At 37.1% G+C, this 22,991-nt stretch overlaps 3 protein-coding genes and 1 non-coding gene across 6 annotated transcripts; 2 read left to right on the top strand and 2 right to left on the bottom strand.

The window, feature by feature from the left end:
- Positions 1 to 328: 328 nt before the first annotated feature.
- LOC149020561 (AMSH-like ubiquitin thioesterase 2) lies at positions 329 to 6,267 on the bottom strand. The gene is made up of 12 exons (XM_089146863.1): positions 6,172 to 6,267; positions 5,978 to 6,089; positions 4,575 to 4,645; positions 4,140 to 4,229; positions 3,862 to 3,899; positions 3,441 to 3,687; positions 3,236 to 3,325; positions 2,739 to 2,801; positions 2,536 to 2,610; positions 1,644 to 1,706; positions 1,206 to 1,258; positions 329 to 503 (listed from the first exon to the last, which is right to left on the bottom strand). Exons 1-12 carry the CDS (start codon positions 6,265 to 6,267, stop codon positions 329 to 331), a joined length of 1,173 nt encoding a protein of 390 aa, XP_089002989.1.
- A 187-nt stretch (positions 6,268 to 6,454) lies between these two features.
- On the top strand, positions 6,455 to 6,528 carry TRNAI-AAU (transfer RNA isoleucine (anticodon AAU)). The gene has a single exon. It is a non-coding gene; the product is annotated as a tRNA-Ile (tRNA).
- Positions 6,529 to 7,658: 1,130 nt separating this feature from the next.
- LOC149020563 (Pentatricopeptide repeat (PPR) superfamily protein) lies at positions 7,659 to 14,798 on the bottom strand. Of its 3 annotated transcripts, none has more exons than XM_089148741.1 (4): positions 14,576 to 14,798; positions 9,331 to 11,542; positions 9,082 to 9,216; positions 7,659 to 8,515 (listed from the first exon to the last, which is right to left on the bottom strand). In XM_089148741.1, exon 2 carries the CDS (start codon positions 11,402 to 11,404, stop codon positions 9,788 to 9,790), a length of 1,617 nt encoding a protein of 538 aa, XP_089004867.1. In that variant the 5' UTR covers positions 11,405 to 11,542; positions 14,576 to 14,798; the 3' UTR covers positions 7,659 to 8,515; positions 9,082 to 9,216; positions 9,331 to 9,787. The 3 variants fall into 3 exon arrangements, with proteins under 3 accessions (XP_089004867.1, XP_089004868.1, XP_089004866.1); XM_089148742.1 differs by having other exon boundaries at positions 9,331 to 12,962; XM_089148740.1 differs by having other exon boundaries at positions 9,331 to 14,798.
- Positions 14,799 to 17,732: 2,934 nt separating this feature from the next.
- Positions 17,733 to 21,279, top strand: LOC149020564 (carbonic anhydrase 2-like). Its single transcript, XM_089148743.1, has 9 exons — positions 17,733 to 17,890; positions 18,522 to 18,587; positions 18,842 to 18,964; positions 19,107 to 19,155; positions 19,264 to 19,380; positions 19,517 to 19,570; positions 19,920 to 20,005; positions 20,543 to 20,648; positions 20,870 to 21,279. Exons 2-9 carry the CDS (start codon positions 18,535 to 18,537, stop codon positions 21,020 to 21,022), a joined length of 741 nt encoding a protein of 246 aa, XP_089004869.1. The 5' UTR covers positions 17,733 to 17,890; positions 18,522 to 18,534; the 3' UTR covers positions 21,023 to 21,279.
- The last annotated feature ends 1,712 nt before the right edge of the window (positions 21,280 to 22,991 follow it).

Genomic DNA, 22,991 nt, shown 5'->3' on the forward strand with positions numbered 1-22,991 from the left:
ACAAGAGGTGTTTGCGCAGTAGCTTCTATTAGATTCGTAAGATTGGTCTGTCTGCTCATCTTGAAAACTGGACTGGGCAGATTATATGAAAAGGCAAAGAGATACAATTGCGTTCCTTACACGTATGTACCTAGTAAAAGGGTTTGTTGGACATGTTTTGGTTTTGTGGAAGAGTAAAAGGATCTGTTGGACATCATATGTTTTGGTTTTGTCATTTTGTGGAAGAACACTTCTTCCCCAGACCACCAAGAAAAATAACAATGATAATAATAACACAAATTCGATAGCCTGGTAAAGTTTGAAAGCAGCTAATGTAAGCATCCACCGATCAGCGTAAATCAATGATTTCAAACCTGAGATTTTGATTGACATAAACATTAGAGCAATGCTCATAAAGTGGACTCCCATCATGTGTTTCCTCATGAGTATGAAATCCCCTCTCTTGGCAACTTTTCAGGACAGACATGCCACCTGGATCAGTCAAACGAAATATTCCATAGCTCCTGTTGAAAGAGCAAGATGATTTCAGCAAATGCACTATAACAAATCAATTAAAGAGTAACAATTCTTCTCTGAGCTCACTGGACAAGATTGTGTCGAGTCATTCATCACAGAACCAACAAAGCTACTTCACTTTGGAAGGTATGGACATGAGTTTTGTCAGAGATATTTTGAAATGTGACAGTGAGCATGCACACAAACGCACACACATCATATGATGGAAGAAACAGAAACAGGGGCAGCGAACATTCAGAAATTTAAGACAAAGAACAGTCCTAGTAATTAACAGCCAGATATTCTTTCTGCACATGTGATTGTAAGAATCAACATCATAGTACCTAACTCAGATAAGACATTTTCCGCTATTCACTATTCAGGGGCTTCGAAGAATCAATGAACTCAAACACATATAACTATTCTGGGGTGCTTCAAGATTCAAAATACTTGAGCACACATCTAGAATTTAGTGATCCTCATGAACCATGAAAGTGTTTACCAGGATTCTATTCTCAGGGTCATTAATGTAACTATGAATAATTATGTATACATCCATCAATTTATATTTGAGAGCATAGGTTTTAGAGTATAAATAGAACCTATTCTGCCAGGTTGTCCAATTATCAATGTGCAAGACACATGTCATCAAACAAAATTTGCATGGTGTCAAGCTATCAATCTACAGCATTCAAGTGAAGAGAGCGCACCTTGAGGTATCAGTTGGAGCCATGACAATGGCAAAAGCCTCAGGCAACATTACCTGCCAGAGGAGATAAGATATGACTTTATATGGTTCTTTAATCCCAAAAAAAAGCTGCAGGATCTTCAACTACTGTTTTATTTGGAAGAATTCACCAAAACGATTTGTCTGAAAGTTGAAAAATAACTTTTATAACATAATAGTAGCAGCGAATCTGTTAATAACGTTCACCAGACAGCCACAAGTTGTGACTCCAAACCCTATTTCGTTGATGAATCATATCAAACATCCCATGCAAGATCAAATTTTAGTGATCCATAGAGATAGCAGTCTGATCAAGGTTGACAAAGTATCTACTCGCAAGAAATGCACCTCAAGAAAATCAGACAATATGATTGCAAGATCATGAGAGAGCGAAAAGAGGGGTAACACAGTCAAGGGTTACCTGATATGGGTAATGCGTGTGCACATCTACAGACGACATAAAACATTTCTGAGAAGGATGTGTCTGAAAACAAATATGAAGAAGCTGAGTACTAAGTTCTAACAGAACCACTACATATTCAGTAACATCATTACCTAATGCTTTATATCACAGAGACTGACCAAAAAGCTAGTTATTTACATTAAGATTCAGCCATTGCGATAAACTACAGGAAACATTTTTCACTTCATAGAAAGAGATGCAATGTAGCCTCAAAAATAATATGCGCCAATTCGGAAAAGTTGTAGAATGGTTTCATTCATATCTCTGGGTAGGTGGTCATCGTGGTGGTCCAAAGAAGATTGCTTTAGTATTGACGTTACAATATCAGAGTAATAAACTCATAAAGAGGGAATCTGACATTCTGCAAACTCAAATTTGTCCAAGTTTTTTCATATTGAATTTAGTGTTCACAGAGCATTTGATAACTTAGATCTGTAATAATATCTTAGAAAGAACACACGGAAAATAATAAAATGTGATTAGGTGTGAATGTTTTCCCTCTATTATTAATCTGTGGCTAATTCTAATATGATATAATGCCTCTGCTCTACCTGTGTGACTGTGGTGTTACATTTGTTAATGCAAATACCTAATCAAAAGATGCTAATCGTTCATCTACGGTCTCAAATCACACATTTCAGCATTGATGTCAAAGTCTAGAGATATTTCAGAGGATCATTTTTTCCCCACAAGGGCATGACACACTAAAAAAAAAAGTCTATCAGGACAAGCATCGAAACAGAACAGGGAAGAATTGCCAACAAGCAACAGAAAAGCTTCCAAAAACATGCTTGAAGCAAGAATGGAATATCTTACAGGGAAAAATAGATATAACAGAAACGACACATACATGGATCCAGCCAATGGGAAAGAGGGAGTGCTCATTTTGTACTGCATAAATCTCCTCCTCATTTAGTGCTTGACACTGTTAACCAGCAAGACAGGTTGATTAGCATAAATTATGGCAGCTATACAATACCAAATACTGACCAAGCGACTGTGCTATAAACTTTGCACCAAAGCAAGTTGGCTAGAAAGCTCAGAGAGACTTACAGTACTGGAAGTAGATTCCTGACTAGGAACAATCAAAGTGGTGACATAAAAGATCCCCTTCTTCTGCATTCAGGAAACAAGGAAGTGAATAACGTTAGAATGAAGATTGATGCCTCTTCACCCTCATACAATCCCTATGCCTTGGAGAAAGAAAAGGAGGTATAAAAGTGAAACAAATTTATCAGATTCCGATTCATGCTATCAATGTTGGAGGCTCCAAATAATAGAACAATAGAGACTAAATGAAAGCATAGAGAAGCCTACATAAATAAATGGACAATGCTGTCAAAAGAACTGTAGAATGCTTGAAAAGAATGAAATGGCCAGATAGTAATCATCGCACATGAGGTGATTTTTTGTAGATTTTGATGCCTTAAGCAGGCTTCTCACTTGATCAGAACATAGGATCAAGGGGGAGTAGTAAGAAAAATACAAGGTAGAATAAGCTGCTTCTATAATAATATAAAACATGTCATTTATAAGTTAATGGACCTTACAAGAAAAGCACCAAGAATCCCACAAGTCTCTAGATCCTTGTCCGTGTTATCTCTAGCAAGCTCAAGAAAATCTTCCATCAACCTCGCTGACTGATTGGTAAAAATTATTGGACGATTAGTGGTCTGCCTCTATAGGGAAGGAAAGATGGATCCATACTTCAACTAATCACACACAGATTCAGAGAGAGAGTACTTGAGGTCTTACAATGTGTACATCTTTAAGGACCACAGATTCTGAGGTCTCATTCGAAGAGCTTGAGTTTCCATACTTTGAATCATCAACAGTGAGATGTGAAACATAGCCAGCATAAGGCATTGTATGTATGCAAGAAAGACTAGGAGAAGGAGAAGACTTGACTTTATGCACATAAATATTCCAATCCTTAGCAGCGGTCGTATCCACTGTAAAAGCAGGTACTGACCCAGTTTCTTCCTCATAAACTCTGGTGAAACTATCATACGCCACAGAAAATATACATTAAAAAAAATTAAAAAATTACGTAACATCAAAAGATGCACCTTTGCAAGAGAGTCCTGTGTTTGCAAGAAAGCACCGTATTGACCTTTTGCATGTTCACCTAAGTTTTCTAAGACAACATTTCCTGAACAATGTAGATAAGCATTACCTCATACTTTTTGTTCCTACTGAACAGCTATGTGCAACCTGCAGAAGAATGTACATTTTATCAGAAAGAGTTCCTTTATAATTGGAAAGTGTACAGTGAGACAAAGGGAACTAGCCTGATCCCTCACTCAGCAATCTCAACTTTACAGTACAAAGCTAAATCAATATCTCAACCAGCTGTACCAGTAAATTCCTTCAAAATATATCAAAGAAGAATCAATTTCTAAGCCAACTTGACGAAAAAAGGCAATAAACACATTACACTGAGAAAATCTTCACCTTAAGATGCACAAACCAAGTAGTGCCAAAAATAGAAGCAGATGGTTGAACCTCAAAGAAGATTTGACAGTAGATGGCGAAATTGAAGCTTTAGACTAATTTCATTTGTTCAGACAAAACAATGAATCCCCTGTTGGTACCTTCCTCTCAGTCATGCTGGAAAAGGAATTATTCTTTTCAGGCCAGGAATGATGGTCAATCATTTGTTTCAACTTTCAAGTTCTCGGGTGAAATCCTGATTTATTCTGTTTTGGAATAGAATAAACAATAATAAAAAAAGGCTTCTACTCAGAGATTCCAAGTGATAAAACTTGTGAGTTAAGAGCAAGTGATGCCATGAAAATACATTAAGAAGAATGTTTTCAGTTTTATAAGTTACTGTATAGATTTTGTAGTTTCAAAAACAAATCACGTGACAATGAATTGAACATATACCTTGTTATGACGAAGCTTTTCTTCTGAATAGTAGGTTATAACTTTCATGTAGAGATAAAATCTCGGCGAGCCTGTGAACACAGATTAGAATGATTTTAGTTTGTCAAATGTTCTAGGGAATTGTTGACATGCGCAATAAAGTTACTTCAATGGCAGGGTGGTTTTTTCAAAAGTCTGTAGTTCACATGAAACTACTCAGCCTTTATGGTAGACATCAGTAACTAGCCAACTACAGTTTCATGAACAAGACACAAAGCATATGGGTGTTTCAGACAGCAGCCCATAAGTTAAATCACATGAATATTTCTAACAATCTTGATTGGAAATTGAAGGGCCAAAAAATAACCCAACCCCTGCACAAGAAAGAGAACATAGCTATCCAAAAACCCAAAATCAACCAGATACAGAGAGAATATGGGTAACCAACTAAGGGGTTATTAATGGGAGTCAATCTCAGGAATACAGAGTCCATTCAACATAAGGAAATCAAAAAGTTAAGAGGGAGACATGCCTCTTAACATGCCTGCAATAGCTGTCAAGAGTTGTGTAAAGATCATTTCTATTCATCCCTGGCCTAATTGAGAAGAAATATCTCTTTTGTTGACCCAAAAAAAAAAAAGAAAAAAAGAGAGAACGATGAAACAGTGGAGAAGAAATAAGAAAACACCAACAGAAAAGAAGGGAGAAAATTAATATCAGTAGGAAGGAAGGAGAGACAGAAAATAAGGACTACAAGAGGGAAAGAAAAGAAGAAGAAAACTTCACCTGGTCCACAAGATGATGAGCTCTACTGTAATAGAAAGATATTGAGAATTGGTCCGCGGATACAGCTTTTCTTTGCGGAAATGAAATTTCCATTTAAGAAGAAGAAGAAGAAGAAGAAGAACACCTGTTTCTCCGATCTGTCTTCGATAATCTCTACTGATGGCCTTTCCGTTTCACGAAGAGCGTGTGGCATGACGTTGGTTGCCGCGGGAGTTTCTAGCTATCACGTAACACGGTGGCTTTGGGGGTAGGCCACGTTCTATAGAGTGTACACCATTAGATAAGAATCTTTACGTACACAAGAGTCTATACCCTTAGATGAGAATCTTTACAGACACAGACTGCTGCATGGCTTACCTACTTATACAGAGGATCTTCTTCTGAGATAAGCTTATCCATTGAAGTTTTGCTCAAATTACATATATACCAACTTTTTTTTTTCTTGGTAATCATATATACCAACTGAGTAAACTGTAAACTACCCTTTATTTTAAATTTCACCCTTTCACAGTTTCACAGAAAGCCCTTCCCTAAACAATCCGAAATCGTTGGGGACGAACTTATTTATGCGTAGGGATTCTGCCGGGATTTTCGCCTGTAATTTCGACTTTTCAGAACTATCTTCCATCTCCAGCAACCTCTCCTCCGGCAGAAACTCTGGCTCGTTTCCTCAGTAGTACCGAACGTCTCTGTTCTTCCCATTGCATAAGCATTATATGTCACTTCGTTTCTTTCTTCGCGACAGTCCATCTGGTGAAACATTTTTTGCAACTGCAAATTTGGTATCATGTGGGAACGGTGGGTAAATTTAAACGGAAGGATGTGATGATACCTGAGATAGCTCTCCAAGACCCCTCTTGCTACCCATAAGAGCATTTTGGGTTGAATTTGAAAAACAGATATTGAAATACGAACCAGCAAAACCCATTTCTTGGAGTTTCGGTGGGAGGTCTTCTGTGGGTGGAACTTGGAACTTGGAAGACGAAGAAGAATAGGGGCGCTTACGGGATAACGAGTTTATTGAGACGGGTCAGGGGGTTAATTTCGTTAGAAAAAACATAAAATAAGTACTTATCAAATAAAATAATTAACAAGTTTCACATCTGGCATCAACCGGCCTATTAGCTCAGTTGGTTAGAGCGTCGTGCTAATAACGCGAAGGTCGCAGGTTCGAGACCTGCATGGGCCATTTTCATTATAAATTTTTATTTTTGTGAAAGCACGGGAAGAGCTTCGATACAGGCACACACATTTTATTTCAAGCCGTTAAGCGTCACCATTACAGAAAAAGTAAAAGAAAACACCTGGAAGAAAGAGAAAATCGAATAGAAAAGTTTATCCTCTAGGTGTACCGATTAGAAAAGTTTATCCTCTAGTTGTATCGAATACAAAAGAGATTATCCTCTAGGTGTATCGATTAGAAAAGTTTATCCTCTAGGTGTACCGATTAGAAAAGTTTATCCTCTAGTTGTATCGATTAGAAGAGTTTATCCTCTAGTTGTATCGAATACAAAAGAGATTATCCTCTAGGTGTATCGATTAGAAGAGTTTATCCTCTAGTTGTATCGAATACAAAAGAGATTATCGTCTAGATGTCAACTGACTCAACCTTTCTTTTCTTTTCTTTTTTTTTTTTTTTTTTTTTTTTTTTTTTTTTTTAACTATATGAAAGGAAGACATCTAAATATAGAATTCTTATTTGCAGTAGCATGCAGCCCAAGGTGTCAATTATGTCAACTAATTAAAATGAAATTGAAGGGTGGAAAATCAAGTGGCGGAATTTAGTTGTAAATACGAATTTTATATATATATATATATATATATATATATATATATATTTTAAGGGTTTAATGGCAAACTAATTTACAAAATGAAGCCCCTCTATTTATCCGACTCTCAAATCTCTATTTTGTTTTGCTTTAGCCACAGTCAATAGAATGGTTGGGAAGACGAAACAACCCCCCGTTCAGCCAATGTATAACTTGAAGTCTTGAGCCTGTTGCTTTATTGTGATTTGAGTTTTCGCTTTGGTCATTCTTATTAGGGTTCCACAGTTGAGACTTATGGTATAACTTTCCAGAAATATCGTTGAATCACTTGGACGCCTCACGCCCTATTCTTCTTCGTTGTTTTTCAATCTATATCTTCCTATTTTGTATTTTCATAGCTCGGTCTTTCCAACCATTTATATTTTCATAATGCCGTCTTTTCAACCATTATCTTTGACTATGGCTAGGGCAAAATAATGGAGGGACTTCATTTTGTAAATTAGTAAACCATTAACCCTTAAAATGTAATTAAAAAGCAATCGTATTTACAACTAAACACCGTCACTTGATCCTGCACCGTTCGATTTTATTTTAATTACATCTTGTAATCTACATCATTGGCTACATGCTGCAACCACTGCAAATATAAATCCCTAGGTATAGAAGTTGCAACTTAATTGTCTCCATATGAATTAGTAGGAAATGAGATTGTTGGTGTCAGCCTTCTCATCAACAATTCACAATCAGAAGACATCTCTAAGCTTTAAAGAATGCTTATGCATCCATTGAGGGGAGACAAAAAAAAATTCAAAAATTATTATGCAATACAAACGTCACTCTGATAAATGTTAAATAGCTTTACTGATCGCGCGCACACACACTAAATGGCTAACACCAGATGCTAATTGTACGTCTGATCTCACATTAGTTTCCTTCATTACTTATTCCTGCTCCTGCATCTAAGCACTTTCAAGGCTTGGATTCTTGTACTGGATCGCCGGTTAACCATTTGATTCCGATACTTCTGTTACCCCCTGCAATTCATCATCAGTGTCACCTAAAGGGCATGCACTTCTCCGATCATTGTTTACCTAGTCCCCTAGGAGTCAAAGATTTGGGCTGTCGGATTGCAGCAGCAGCAGCTTCAGGCATCGGAACAGGTGGTGCTGGGGGTGGAGAACCCAAACACTCCGATGCACATGTTGATTGGTCATCCAAACTGCACCATCTGAATTAGACTTTTGGATTCTCAGATTCCACTTCCATTATTCTCAAACTTTCTTTTTGGCCCCCAAGGTTCTGAACTTTTACTATTCAACTGAAACATAGGCCATCTATCTAGTTCCTCAGACCTCAAGCCTTCATAACTCGCATGGGACAGAAGACCAGAGCTGGAGTTGTGACCATCTGTTCAGAATGGTTAATCAAACCAAAAAAAAAAGAAGTAAATTATAAAGTACGTGGGTATGAACAACAAATCCCATATATTCCTCAATTACTGATTTTCCTATCAATAATTCCATTACAGAATGTTGCAATGGTGAAATCATCACTATGGTGGCCACTTCTGTATATAGCCAACCTTCCACCATGTTGAATATCATAATAGGATTAAGATTTCTTTGCTGATATGGGAAGAATGAACAGAAAAATGACTCCAAGAAGAGACCTGAATATCAGATGGGCTGAGATACCATATATATGTAATTTTTACTTTCGATGGGGGCTATAGCATGTCCAAGAGGTGAGACACGTGGATTGGATGGCTTGTCAATGATATGGCCTCCCCTACAACAGCAGATAGAACACAACAGCCGATGTTGCTATGGTTCCTTGGAATGACGGTAAACATTATGGTGATAAATCATCACTATAAATGTGATGAAAATTTATTCCTAACAGGAATGAGAACATAAATGCACCCTGGACTTACTTGTACAATAAAATAAAATGGTTAAATTCTTGAAGCGAACCTTGGCTTTAGGCAATCAAGAATGAGCAAGAAACTGAAGGCACAGGCAAGTTAAATTCCTCCACATGTGATTCGGAGGAAGTATTGAGTCATGGGACTGAGGGCTCCGTAGATGCAGGTTCTGATGAAGGCTTTCCTGCAAAAAAAGTTCCAATATGAGAATGAGGATACAATTGGAACAACACCATATGGCAATGAAAGATTTGAAGCAAACAATACAGAGGAAACGGGATTATAGTTATAGAATTACATGATAGCATTTGAGCATGTTCACTTGTCTGCTTGTATGATGAAAGATCGTGATGCAGTGGGCTGTCGAATGTTACAAATGGAGTAACACTAGATTTTAACAACTTCCAAACCAGACACTCCAGGTTAGTCAACAGAAAATCTCTAGCCCCAATTCGCATATAGAACCAAGGATAGCACGAGATCACTTGAAGATCAAAGATGCAGCTGTATACCTTGTTAGAAACTGAAGTTAATCAATAATGACCTGACCAGGGACTCCAGCATTCGATATCTTCTGTCTGACCAGCATGGACGCCGCAGGATACCTGCTCTTGCTGGGGAGAAAAAAGATCCACAATAAAGCAAAATTATAAGTTGTCAAGATCCAACTCGAAACCTTCTCCTGTTTTCTTTGCAGCCTATGTTGCTGTTGGGACTACGTGGTACTGTTCAGCCACTACCTTGATCGAATTTTATTAGGCTGGGCTATTACTTATGAGTACATTTTGGGCAATCAATCTTGCTTCTTCTGTTAGACCCTCCAAACTAGTTGCAGTGGTTTCAAGAAGACTGGATTCAAATCCAAAACTGAGAAGTAATGCCTCCCAAACCTTAATCCCAGGAGAAGCATCAGTACTAGCCATTTGCTCTAGCAGCTTGAGGGCCTCACAAACAAGACCTTTCTTGCACAATCTACAGATAATCTCATCAAAAGTGACCGACAGAGGAATAAACCCTCGATTCAACATCTCCTCCAACAAAACCAAAGCTTCCATCACTTCATCTTTAGAAACCAAGCCATCAATCAGAATCCTATATGTATGCAAATTCCCTTGAATGCCCTTCAAACCCATCTCCTTTACCAGATCCTGAGCTCTCCTGACCTGTCCAATCTTACAAACCATCCCAATAAGTGTGTTATAAGTAATTACATCTGGTTTGGACCCAAATTCCTTCATTAAACCAACCATCTTATATCCAGCATCTACATTATTCTGCTTACATAAACCATTTATATAGACATTGAAAGAATAAATGTCAGGAACTAAACCCATCACGAGAATTTCATCAAACAATTCATCTGCCTTCTGAAAATCCCCGGAAGAAATGATTCCATCCAGAACCATGGTATAACAAACAATGCCAGGCTTGATCCCATCCAATTTCATCTGATTTAACACAGCCAAGGCATCCATCCCCCTCCCATCTCTAACCAAAACTTTTACCACATTAACAAAGTCACCTGCATTTGGAGTGAATCCTGTCCTCTGCATTTCACCCAGAAAATCCATAACCTCAATGGATGAGAACTCACAGTTTCCACACATTGATGAAAGAATCAAAGAATACAATGTCACATCTGCATTGTACCCACAATCAGGCATATGATTCAATATATCAATAGCATAGCCAATCCTTTTTATCTTACAAAGAGTAGTAATCAATATATGAAAGCTCGACTCTTCAAGCCGAATATTTATAGAATGACTCTTCAATATAATTTGGTGAACCATTTGAAGACCGACACTATTCTTACAGAGAACTAAAAGTAAAGCATTCAATGAGTAAACAGTGGGAGTGCATCTGAATTTTGGGATTCTGAAGAAGATATGAACAGCATCTTGAAACATACTTGCCTTTCCATAGATTCGGATAAGATCAACAAAAAGTTTTTCTGGTGGCTCAAAGCTTTCAGCTTTCTCAAGATGGTCCAGGACTGGAGGGAGTTGATCAAACCAGGAATTTTTTGCTAAGGTTTTGATAATAAAAGAGTATGCATAAGGGGTGGGTTCACATTCATAGATGTTGAAGGAGTTGATGAGCGCAGAGAGGAGATTAGGCGTGTCAGTGTTTTTCTCTTCTTGTTCAAAATTTGCTGCCTTTCTCATAAGTGTCTCCATTGCTTTCTGTTCATCAAAATTTTCCTGCCATTTACCTTTGTAACGTGAGAGAGGCCACCTTCTTCGTTTTCCACCTTTTTTTGTAAGACTGCTAAAATTACTTACAGAAGAAGAGTTGAATAGCACCGTGATGTTATGGTGATAATGGAAAAAGGGGAGTCTACCAACAATTCTTGCAGAAGTGCCTACCATGTCAAGTGACGGATGATATTGTGAATAGGTAACTCCGTCGATTCTCAAACTTTAAGAACTCTATGGATGACACGAAGAGGCGAATTTCCACTCACAATTCTATCAAACTCCCACCCATGGAACATGAGCTCAAATAATCTGCAAAAGTGATCAATTCTAGTCAGTCATGAAAACAATCAGTTACTTGACATATGTGTTTCTTTTTACTAAGAAATTCTATCGTATAAAAATAGAAAATTAGGTTGTTGTCATATAATCCAACAAGCTGGCCAACCATAGGAGACAACCTACCAGATTCAGATGGATCTAATGATAGGAATCACCAAGAGAGTACAAAGAGATTAGAAACTGGAAAACTAAGGATATATATATGGCATGCTCTCTAGGATCTATCCCAAAGATTTGGAGTGAAATAGGTTTTCTTTCTGATGGTTTTGGACTTCCTTATACCTTTTAAATTTCTAGCACTCCTCGTAACAGCAAGCAAAACTAGTGAAAAATGAGAAAGTAAAATTGCAAATTCACAATACCAAATCAATAAAGACATTTATGGCCAATCTGATCTGATCCCTGTCCCTAACAGTATGTGTGTACATGGGAGAGATTACTCAGTAAAGATGATTAAATATACAAATTTCCACCAGCATCAAACATGGCCAAGTCCACAAAGAAATATTTAGGCCAAAGGCCAACTGAAATCAGCCATGACTGATTCCACCATGATAAGCTTAAATGTTAAAACGACAACCTCCTGTTCAAATGTTTCTATGTGCATCACCTGGGCCACTTAGACCCTGGACAAGATCCTAAGTTTAACCTTTAAGCAAACCCGTGCCACTAATAACTATAAACCTAATTCCTCTAAAATTTTACTTTTATCACACAAAAATGGTAACTGCCAAAAAGAAGTAAATGTAAGTACAGCAACAAAGAGTGAGAACCCATCACAGGATGGGAAACCTATACACTAACTCATCCAAAAAAGTCAGAAATTGCAAACATAAAAGAAAACACTATATGTGTGAGGGAAAACCCTAAAAAGAGATCCACGAAAAGTAACAAAAAATAGCAACGAGAGAGAGAAAGAGAGAGACTTTACACTAATGCCAGGGATACACAGCCATTTCCTCATCCTGCTTGTGCAGCTAGTTAAATGCAGTGGTAACAATTCAATCTAAATTGAAAGGAAGAGTTGATAGGAGCTGAAAATACATTTTCCTCACCTATTTTCTTTCACTCTTTAATACTAATTAACAATTACATTAAGTTGATTTTAAAAAAATAGAATTTATCTTTACGATTCGGGATCGTCTCCTTTCGCCAGAGAATAAATTTATGGACTGGGATTGATGTCTGCCCGTGAACTTTGCGAAGCTTGACATGATCAGTTCAGATGGAGCAGAGGTTTTGTTCTTTTCTCTGGTCAGAAGTTGAGCAGATTTGGGCTTGATTGGAATCAGATGAGTCATTAGCATGTGTTCAGACAGCCCTTTCCATCAAAATAAAATCTCCCATTCTTTTATTGCATCAAAGCCAGGTTGCATCATCAAATTGAATTCTGGAATTTATGGCATCAGATAAGAAAGAACTAGTCTTAAAAAATAAATAAATAAAAATTCAGCTAAAATAAACCCCCTGCTGAATCTATAGATGTTTCATTAATGACTCTTGCAATCATGCAGAATAATTCAAAGAATTCTTCAATCAATCAAAAGGTTCACCACAAGTTTGTGGACTAAATTCACCCCCATCAAGTTGTTTATAAAAATAATACGACCTTAGAATAGAATTTCATCGTCCCACCACCTACTTCATTGAACCTGGTTAATTGACTAAAAATAGATTACTAGAATTAGGCTTCAAGCATGAAGTTCATCATTTACCAAATCTGACTTGGTCAAAGCTCAAAATGTAACCATGACATATTTGAAACTACACAGTGTAAAGATGCACTTGAAAGAGAATATGAAGCCCAGTCGGAAAACAGAACAATGGAAGTGTGCTCATTTGTGTTGGATGGTTAGCAGATAAGACCAAGCTACAGTGAAGGATGCTAATTGATGAGGGAAGCTCCAAGCATAAGAAGCCAGACACAATGAAGGATATAAAAATGTACCAACCACATTTATCATATTTCAAACTTACAAAAACAATGGGAACTTCACAACAAATTCACTGGTCTCATTCAGATGGGAAAAGATTACAGCCGATTGAGGCCCTTCCAAAGAATAGTGGATCGGATTGTCCAAACATACTCTCAAGAAGAGGGGGAAAGGGCATCCATACCATTAGTTAAACTGAATCTGAGAAGAAAAGACAAAAGTCCCAACAACAGCAGTTGCAACACAGAGGTCTCCACCTGTCAATGAGCTACAAAAGAATGTGCAACTAGAAGCTGCCATGCGTAGCAACATGTTCAATTATGTTTTCTTCCTCGCAGAATTCATCCATGTTTTCAACGAATTAATCAATGTTTTCAACTGTGACATCGACAAAGATTTCTAAACTGTTTCGTTTAATTAGTTCTGTAACCCCAGAATGGCTGATTCTTGAAATCATAAACTATGAAAACAGAGCCACAACTAAAGCACCGGAAGAATCAAAAGAAACAGGGGGGAAAACTCAAGTATGTATAAGGAATCAATTACATGAAGTACATGTAATCTTTACAAAGAAACAAGAAATTGTTGAACAAAAAAAAGAACACTTGAAGGAAAAGATAAAGAAGCCTGCCCACAGGGAAAACAGAGAGAGACATCCATGGCTAGCTGCTGCTGGAGCTGTCAATCGGTAATCATAAATTAATACTTCTAGGAAGTCTTCTGGTACTTGTTTTTGATCCAATGGAAGCCAACAGAACTAACGCGTTCACAGTTTTTCTTATTTCTTTTATTTTTAGGTTTATCACAATGAGCTTCAAACAGGTGTTGAGCAGTCTTTGATAGATACTCCAAGCAAAGTAGAAGAACTGATTAGAAGCGTAAGGGGCAATTCATGATACTGAGTTTCCAGAGATAATGTTTATAAGCTCCATTTTACATCAATATGAATTAGACTGAAATGCTTATACATGAAAAAGTGAAGTTTTCTATATCATAAGGGCTCATGAAAACTAATAAATCATCCTCATATTGAAAACCTAAATCAGAGGAGGAATGTCTCAAATCTTACCTCATGTGAAGTGAAAAAACGATCAAACACTATCTCGCCTCAAATTGCAATGATGGTGTCGCTGGATGAGATTTGAAGTTCTAAAAGGAATTTCGAAGACGATATGAAATAGGAGACGAAGATCTAGGAGGTTACCTGAGCACAAACACAAGAGACCTCGAGTTGCAGAGGAATCTCGCATGAGAGTTTTGGGTTTGGGCCTATCAGTCGCAGTTTTATTGAGTTTATCGGGCCCAATTTTGCTAAAACTGTTTTTGGAATGGAAAAGAAAAAATTGTTTTGCAAAACCTGTTCTTCGGTTCTTCCCGCAAGTTTACCACCGGTCCGTTTCCTGGCACGAACCGGTTTACCAAATAGATTTCAGCTGTTTTCTATTCTCACAGCACATGAAAACAGGATAAACGTTTTCTGATAAAGTTATCTATGAGTGAAAAATAACAATGAACCACGGTCGGTTTGATTAATCGAGAGGCAATCGGTTCAAGAATCGAGTGAAGAAATAGTGTAAGTATGAAGAAACCTGTCGGTTATGGAAAGAAACATGTTCCATCTTCGGGATAGATGATCGTGCCTTACAGGGAAACAAAAATTGACTCAAATAAAACGGGTAAAAAACCGCGATCTGACGGCTACAAAGGAGAATTGTGAATGAATCTAGATCAATAATAAAAGATGAATTCTATATAAATTAAAATATCACGCAAATCAAAGGTATCTTAATCGTTTCCCTCCATCATCGTTTTCAATTAAGCTTTGCAACTAGCCAGAGCTCTGTGCTGACTTAACATTCAAAGGTGGCTTCCCAACCACTGAGGCAACCAATTTTTTTTAGCATTATTGTCAAACGCACTCTAATATCTCATCTAAAACTGCACTAGACTTTCTATTTGCTTTGAAGGCCCAGTGGCCCATGAATATGAGTAACAAGCCCAGGGTTGCTAGCTGCTTAAAAAAAACCCTTAAACCATTAATGTAAAGTCTACACGGGATTTTATTATCTTCTCATTTACTTTATGAATGCATGACACATATTTATAAGTCTCATAATTAAATTAAAATAAATATTTATATTTTTTAAAATATAATTTTAACATTTAATGTGACATATAGATATGTGTCACTCGTTTATGAAAAAAATGAACCGAATGAAAACCCAAGTCTAAATCCATGGGTGAAGTCAACATGGTCCTTAGGTTTGAATTCCCTCCACCATGAATCGGACAATCATTACTACATTTTTTTTTTGTACAAAGGCGTTTTTTAAATATAAGAGATGCCACACATCTTCATTAAGAGTTATTAGTATTTCAATTGAGCGGGTTTTACGTGCAAGGTTGGGGGAAACCTTTCATGTGCGTGGAGAGGGATTATCCAAGCAAAAAACATACTATTAAAAGGTCTCAGATGGAGAGTGGGAGATGGGGTCAATATAAAGGTGTGGGAAGACCCATGGATACCAGTGGAATGGAGGAGAGTTTCTTTGGAGATCAAGGTGTTCAATTGAACGTGTCTCAGAACTGATTGACCAAGATCACAGATGTTGGAAGATTGATCTACTCAATTCACTCTTTTCTCCTGAGTAAAGTAAGGCAATTCAAGGAATTAGTCTGAGCATATTCCATCAAGATGATCAGTTGGTGTGGGGGACAGCAAAGAATGGACTTTTCTCATGTAAATTCGCATATCATCTATTAAAGAATCTTGAGGAGGAAAAGCTAGAAAACCAACCGAGTACATCTAGAAGTCGGAGACTAGTTGAAGATGTTGTATGGAAAAATATTTGGAGCTGCTAGACACTTCCAAATATTAGAAATTTCCTATGGAGAGCGTGTGCAAGGGGTATAGCAACGGGTGAAGAGTTGGTTAGAAGGCAGATTCAAATTGATTCTTCATGTTCGTATTGTGGGTGCAGTCTGGAAACTATGGATCACATTGTTTTTTAGTGTCCGATTGTAAAACAGGTATGGTTTGGTAGCTCACTTACATACATTCCACCTGAGGAAGCCCCATTACTAACATAATTGATTAAAAGTTGGTCCGCTATGAAAGGGATCGGAAAGGAGGTAAGCAAATCAATACTCAACCTATGTTCCTTTATTGTTTGGCACCTTTGGATTGCAAGAAACAACAGGATTTTTGGGAGAAAACAAACTACCCCAAAAGAAATTATTGAGGCAGCCCAACAAGAACATACTGAATTTGAGGCAATCAAGACAACAGGAGGTGGGGAAGTGATAAATAATATTCAACCTGATGAGAATCAACAGCAATGGGAACCTCCGCCTCAAAGTAAATTAAAGTTGAATTCATACGTGTATTGGTGTAAATGAAGTGGCAAAGGTGGTGTCGACTATGTTATGCGAAATCATAAAGGAGAAATTTTACAAGTAGTCTCTGAACCGGTGGTGCTATGCAACTCAATGGTGGAAGGGGAAGCTCTAGCTATGAGAGTTGAATTGATGTTTGCACTTTCAGAAGATTGTAATCATCTTCTAGTAGAGTTTGATTGTAAAATACTGGTCCAATACATAAACAGTGCTTCTAGCTCCCCTTCCCTATGCTTAGCTACTCTGGTAGAGGATATTAGGGAGTTAAGCTCATCTTTCCTCTCATGCTCCTTTTGTTTTATTCCAAGAGCGATAAACGCAGTTGCGGATGCTCTTGCAATGAGGGCCCTGTCGATCCCGTGTACGATGGTTTGGCCTATTTCCATTTCTTGACTTCAAGAGTTATGCTCTCCAGTTGCCTAGGCTGTTTAGCATTGTTTTTTCTTTCTTTCGGTTAATGGAAAATTTTTACCAAAAAAAAAAAAAAAGAGCGGAAAAAAAAAATAACACTTTCATATGGAAAGTGCTTTAGTGTTGTGCAATCAATGCATAGCACAACACAACCTATAGTTGATATCGAAATCTCGATAGAGCTTCCATCTCAACTGTTGATTTTACAATAGTGATTTTCAACCCATTATCAAAATCTTGACCATAGGCTGTTGTGCATTAATTAAACAACACCCAAGCAAACCCTTTCCTGGAAGTCCCCCTAATAAGCGGTCAAGATCTTTCGCTGTCCAAGTTTGACTAGCTGGCAAACTTGGACGAGATCGTTCAGTTGACTTCTAATTTCTACTTCTACCTACCTCACATGACTCACAGCACGAAAAGCGAGATGGATAAGAAACCAAGTATGATTAATTAGCGGAATTGTCACAGACTAATACGAATAACGATTCACAAAGGACAACCTTGCTGCTTTGAGGCTCTGTACCTAAATTTGGTGTTTGAACTCTGATACTCTCTCCGCAAACAATACTTTTGGGTAAGCAAAACTCCATGGCTGTTTTTTCGGTTTTGATACTCTGATCTCACTCTTGTTTTTTCTCAGAATCGAAGCTCGTGACTTACTTTAACTATTATCGATTTAGATTCATTCAGGTGTGGAAATCTCGGAGATTTCAACTTTCTGATTTTCCGGTCAATTCTTTGTTCCAGAGCTCGTCGCTTTCCTTTGTGACATGAAGTCTCTGATTTCATTCATATTTTCGAACAATTCTCATCTTCTCCAACTTCATCATCCAAGAACTACACGATAAGAAATTCACCGACTTCTCTGCAACTAGTACATCTACAGTCTTAGTCCAGGGAGAAAATCGCACGTATACCTCTTTGTTTCTTCTCCTCGATCTCTGGAACGAACTTCACATCTTCCAAGAACCTTTTTATCCTGACCAAAAAGAAAAAATCTCCGTAGTTGAGTAACTTTGAGAGTGATTCGAATTTCGATCAGTCATCAACAGAATCTCCAGTTCTTCACCTTTTTTTAACTGGTCAATTATGCTTCGAAAAATCGAATCTCGCATTTGTAACTCGAAACTCATACTTTTAGCCAACCAGATTCTGTGTTAATCCAATAACTAAATTTGATTCTCTTTTTAACCGTGGAACTGCAGAAGGAAGGAAAGAATGGGGAATGAATCAAATGACGCAGCAGTAGCAGGAATAACGAAGATTCTCAGGTAATCTCTCTCCCTTTCTATTTCTATTTTCTACATTAACACACAAAACCTATTTCAAAACTGAAAAGCTTCCTTAGTCCTTGCTGTACGTATTTTTAGAACCGGAATCAGATACATTCGATCCTGATTCAAGTTCATATAAATCGGAACTAACCGGGTTCATATAGGAAAATCACTAAGTCCGTTAGTTAACGGTTTTAACATTCTTTTTTCCTCTGGTGCTGGGGGTGTTCCGTGTTGTGATTGTCTTGTAGTGAGAAGGTAAACCTAGAAGCAGTTGCCGTATCGGCGGAGTTGCAAGCTGTCAAAGGCGAACCGTTTAATCCGGTTGAGCGGTTGTCAACCGGGTTCATTAACTTCAAGAAGGAGAAATACCAGTAAGTAATGAAAAAATAGCTCTTCTAGGTACCAGATATGTTAATTAATTACTAATCAGTACCGACTCAGATGGTTTCTCTTTCTGCACTTAAAATAAAGCGAATGAAAATTCAAGAACATCATGAGCTTGTATTTTTGCAGGAAGAATCCCGCGTTGTTTGGGGAACTGGCCAAGGGTCAAAGCCCTAAGGTTTGTGAAGTAGCAGTAATGGAAATCTATTAACATTTAATTAGCTTTAATCAGTGATTAATTATAATAATAATAATAAGGATTAATTAATGGAATTGCGAGATGCAGTTCATGGTGTTCGCGTGCTCAGATTCCCGTGTGTGCCCATCACATGTACTAGATTTGCAGCCAGGGGAGGCATTTATGGTCCGTAACATCGCTAATATGGTTCCTCCATTTGAGAAGGTAACCATAAATGTCATGAATTCTTTTTAACTAATCCATGATTCCAGTTTCAGATTAACTACATTAATCAAGCTCTGTAATATATTTTCCTCCTTACCTGAGAAATTGTCTATTGCTGTGATGAAATTTGAAACAGAGTAAACACTCCGGTGTCGGAGCGGCAATCGAATATGCCGTCTTGCATCTCCAGGTTTGATTCCATTCTCTTTTCTCTTCTTAGTTCTTAGTTCTTAGTTTATCCAAGGAAAAGGAAAAAAACTGATGAATTTAAGAGTGTGTGAGGCCCATAGGCCTAGTGCGCCCGTGTTGTTGACTACCATTAAGGTACGTAGGTCCAAGTGTTTCAAAATTCACTTTTAATACAAAGCGGTGGAGAGATTAGGTAGTGGTGTCTACTAGGGAAACAAATGATTAAGATATAAAAGTAGTGGTGGGACTTGGGAGGCAATGTTGGTGAAAAATTGTAGCTCAGTGGGTGTGGCTTTTTTACATGCTAATTGATTCTGATGTGATTCAATGTACCAATGATCACCAAGCAGGTGGAGAACATTGTGGTAATCGGACACAGCTGCTGTGGTGGAATAAAAGGTCTCATGCATATCCCTGATGATGGCTCCACCACTAGGTAACTCTTTTTCATTAATGTTGTCTTTATATGACCTTGACTCTATGGAGATAAGGTTTCTGTGCACAGCACATCTCATCTGATTGAAGGGAAAGATCAATTGAGCCAAAGTGTTAATGTTTAGACAAACATGATAATGCAACTTTGTAATGCTTTTTTAAGGCTCTGTCATCGACACTAATCATTTAATTTAACTTATATGAATATGCTACTCTCGTACAGTGGGTAGTACATCTTATGTAGAGGCAATAAAATGAAAAAGAAAGTTTTGGGTTTGAATATCCATTTTTCACATTTCTCTCCTCTTTTTTGCTTTTTCATTCCCTAGGCCTATAGATCTCATCCTTATGACTGGCCTAATGATGATAAAAATTAAAATAAAAAATTTGGATATTCCATTCGGAAGAATCGAATCCATGCACTCGCTTATAAGGTTACTGGTTGAAAATAATTATATATGGTTTTCATTATACTTCTTTGAGCACTTTTCACTCAAAATTTGGTAACTAACTGTTGTTTGCGATTGAGAATTCGCAGTGATTTCATAGAAGAGTGGTTGAAGATCTGCTTACCGGCCAAAGAAAAGGTAAAATTGGAGAACGGAAGTTTGCCCTTAGCCCAGCAATGCTCTGAATGTGAAAAGGTTCGACACCCTAGCTTCGTCTTTTTATTTATCCATCTTACTTCCATTATCATTGATTATCTTTTAATTTTTGAAAGTAAGCCACATCACAACAATGAGTAGGTAAAAATATGTATAGTTTGGTAGCTAGAGAATCGAATCAAATTTTGTTTAAACACACTATGCCTCAATGTGAATCTCATGCATTCTTCATTCATTGTGTTTGTTACCATGCAACGCAGGAAGCTGTGAACGTGTCATTGAATAACCTTCTCACTTATCCATTTGTAAGAGATCGTTTGATAAAGAAGACCTTGGCATTGAAGGGAGGTTACTACGATTTTGTGAATGGCTCTTTTGAACTTTGGGGGCTTGAATTTGTCCACACACCCTAGCATGCTCACGATTGTTTGGGTGCCCAGCCGTAGGACATTATTCTATTATGTATTTTAATGGTTGCAGTTATCTAATACTGTTGAATATAGTTAATTGGTGTAATTAATGTAGATAAAAGTGATGGAGAGTTTATACGTGCAGTTTATAGTATATTTGGCAACTAATTGTGGGCATTTGAAGCCAATTGTAGTATTTCTACATTTTTTTTTTTTTGATAATAAAATGTCAGTCAACCTTTAACTTGAGTGGTTCCACCTTAAGTAAGAGTTTACATTTTTAAGCCGTTAGGGTAGATATCTGCACTCCTTTCACATCTTGATGACAATTATAGGTTTTTAAGCTATTAGGTTGTTATTCATTATTATTTTTTTAATATTACGTTTATAATAGATCTCTATATCGATTTTTTAAGCGTAGATAGATTTATATAGGTCATTTTCTCACTTCATTGTTTTGACATATTATTGATTCTTAGTGGTAGAGGATGAAGAAAAGGAGTCGGTGATGTCTTCTCTTTGGAATGTTGCAACAGTGATGATGTTTTTGTAGAAATTCTTGCTAAAGTCAATTTTGGATTCACATGTGTATCAAAGATGACACTAGCTTATCTCGAAATATTCAAAAGAAACATAATGGATCCTGATCCCTTGTACTTCTTCTAAACCCCAAGAGGCAAAGAGGATTACCCCGATGTTTGGACCACTAGTAGATTAGGAATCCGGATCATTATTCCCGACCGGTTTTCCACCACAAAAAAGATGGGCCCCACCACTGAAAATTAAAAAAAAAAAAAAAAAAAAACCCTCCCATCACCACCCTGGCCCCCCTGTTTTTTGTGGTGGTAAGCCGTCTGTCGCAGATCCGGACTCGTAGACTAGCTTGGTCATCTTAGCAGAGGCCAAGAGTACTTTAACAAATTCCAGTGGTCTTGGAAGTAATAATAAATTGCTTCACTCATGTGCATTTATGGTTAAAGAGAAATTTTGAACCGTTAGATCCGAAATTTTAGTCGAGATTTTGATATGACGCATCGAAATATATTGCATGACGGTTTTGCACATTAAATACAAAGAGTTGAAACATGGTCCATAAGTAATAAATTTGGAGAGAGAGTGAAAGCGAATATTGAAAACTAGGTAGCAGAATTGCTAAATCTCAAAGAAGCCATGCATGGTACTAAAAACCAGGTTGTGAAATTGCTAAATCTCACAAAAGCCATGCAGAATACATTGTTCGGCAATGGTAAATCCCCCTTATTTTCTATCATTCTCTTGGTTTAGTATCAAAATTGTTTCGTTTTTTAGTGTTAGGAATACATTGTTGGCCCACATAAAACAAGAAGGGAAAAAATCGAATAATCAAATTTAAAATACTATTGAAAAAACAGAAAGTAAGACCATTCAAAAAGAAATCATGTGTTGGGGCAAATTTTTGGCATTCGAAGAGATTGGAAAAACACGATAAAAGGTAGGAGGTAATTTCAATTTTTAAAAAGGTATGAGAGAGTTTATTGAATTGAGTAATTAATCTAAACTAAATGATATGAATCAATTGATCAAAATAGAAAATGATAGATAAAGCGAATTTAGAAAAATAGAGAAATAACTTAGATATTTAAAAAAAAAATATGAGGATAAGGAGACGAAAGAGTTTAGTTTTATAGAGAATCAAATGCAAAACTTTTGGTAGAGAAAGTTTAGTAAATAAAGAGTTAAGTGTTGGAGAGGGATAGAAATCTTATATTTTTCAGAACATCATTTTACATAAATCTATTTCAAAATCAGTCCGGGTAGTTGATCTGGATTCTGGAGACTGGGAGAAAAACAATTTATTTACTCAAAAATTTTCATTTTTCCCGGCCAAATTTTCTCTCTCAAGTTTTTTTTCTTCTAAATATCAAAATTTAAAATCATAAATTAGTTACTTTAAAATTTGAAATTCATAACTACGATGGTGGAGCAGCAAAGT

This window comes from Hakea prostrata, chromosome 3, assembly GCF_041222555.1.
Source record: "Hakea prostrata isolate BN-2017 chromosome 3, UWA_Hpros_2, whole genome shotgun sequence".
Lineage (NCBI taxonomy): Eukaryota > Viridiplantae > Streptophyta > Magnoliopsida > Proteales > Proteaceae > Hakea > Hakea prostrata.

What these genes read in the sequence shown, in the direction of transcription:
- LOC149020561 (XM_089146863.1), bottom strand. Translation starts at nt 6,267, where the DNA reads ATGGGTTTTGCTGGTTCGTATTTCAATATCTGTTTTTCAAATTCAACC. An exon ending in GTAGGAACAAAAAGTATGAG is followed by an intron (nt 3,688 to 3,861) that starts GTAATGCTTATC and finishes GGCGTATGATAG; the next exon opens with TTTCACCAGAGTTTATGAGG. An exon ending in GGATTCTTGGTGCTTTTCTT is followed by an intron (nt 2,802 to 3,235) that starts GTAAGGTCCATT and finishes TCCTGAATGCAG; the next exon opens with AAGAAGGGGATCTTTTATGT.
- LOC149020563 (XM_089148741.1), bottom strand. Translation starts at nt 11,404, where the DNA reads ATGGTAGGCACTTCTGCAAGAATTGTTGGTAGACTCCCCTTTTTCCAT.
- LOC149020564 (XM_089148743.1), top strand. Translation starts at nt 18,535, where the DNA reads ATGGGGAATGAATCAAATGACGCAGCAGTAGCAGGAATAACGAAGATT. An exon ending in TGGTTCCTCCATTTGAGAAG is followed by an intron (nt 19,381 to 19,516) that starts GTAACCATAAAT and finishes AATTTGAAACAG; the next exon opens with AGTAAACACTCCGGTGTCGG. An exon ending in ATGCCGTCTTGCATCTCCAG is followed by an intron (nt 19,571 to 19,919) that starts GTTTGATTCCAT and finishes ATCACCAAGCAG; the next exon opens with GTGGAGAACATTGTGGTAAT.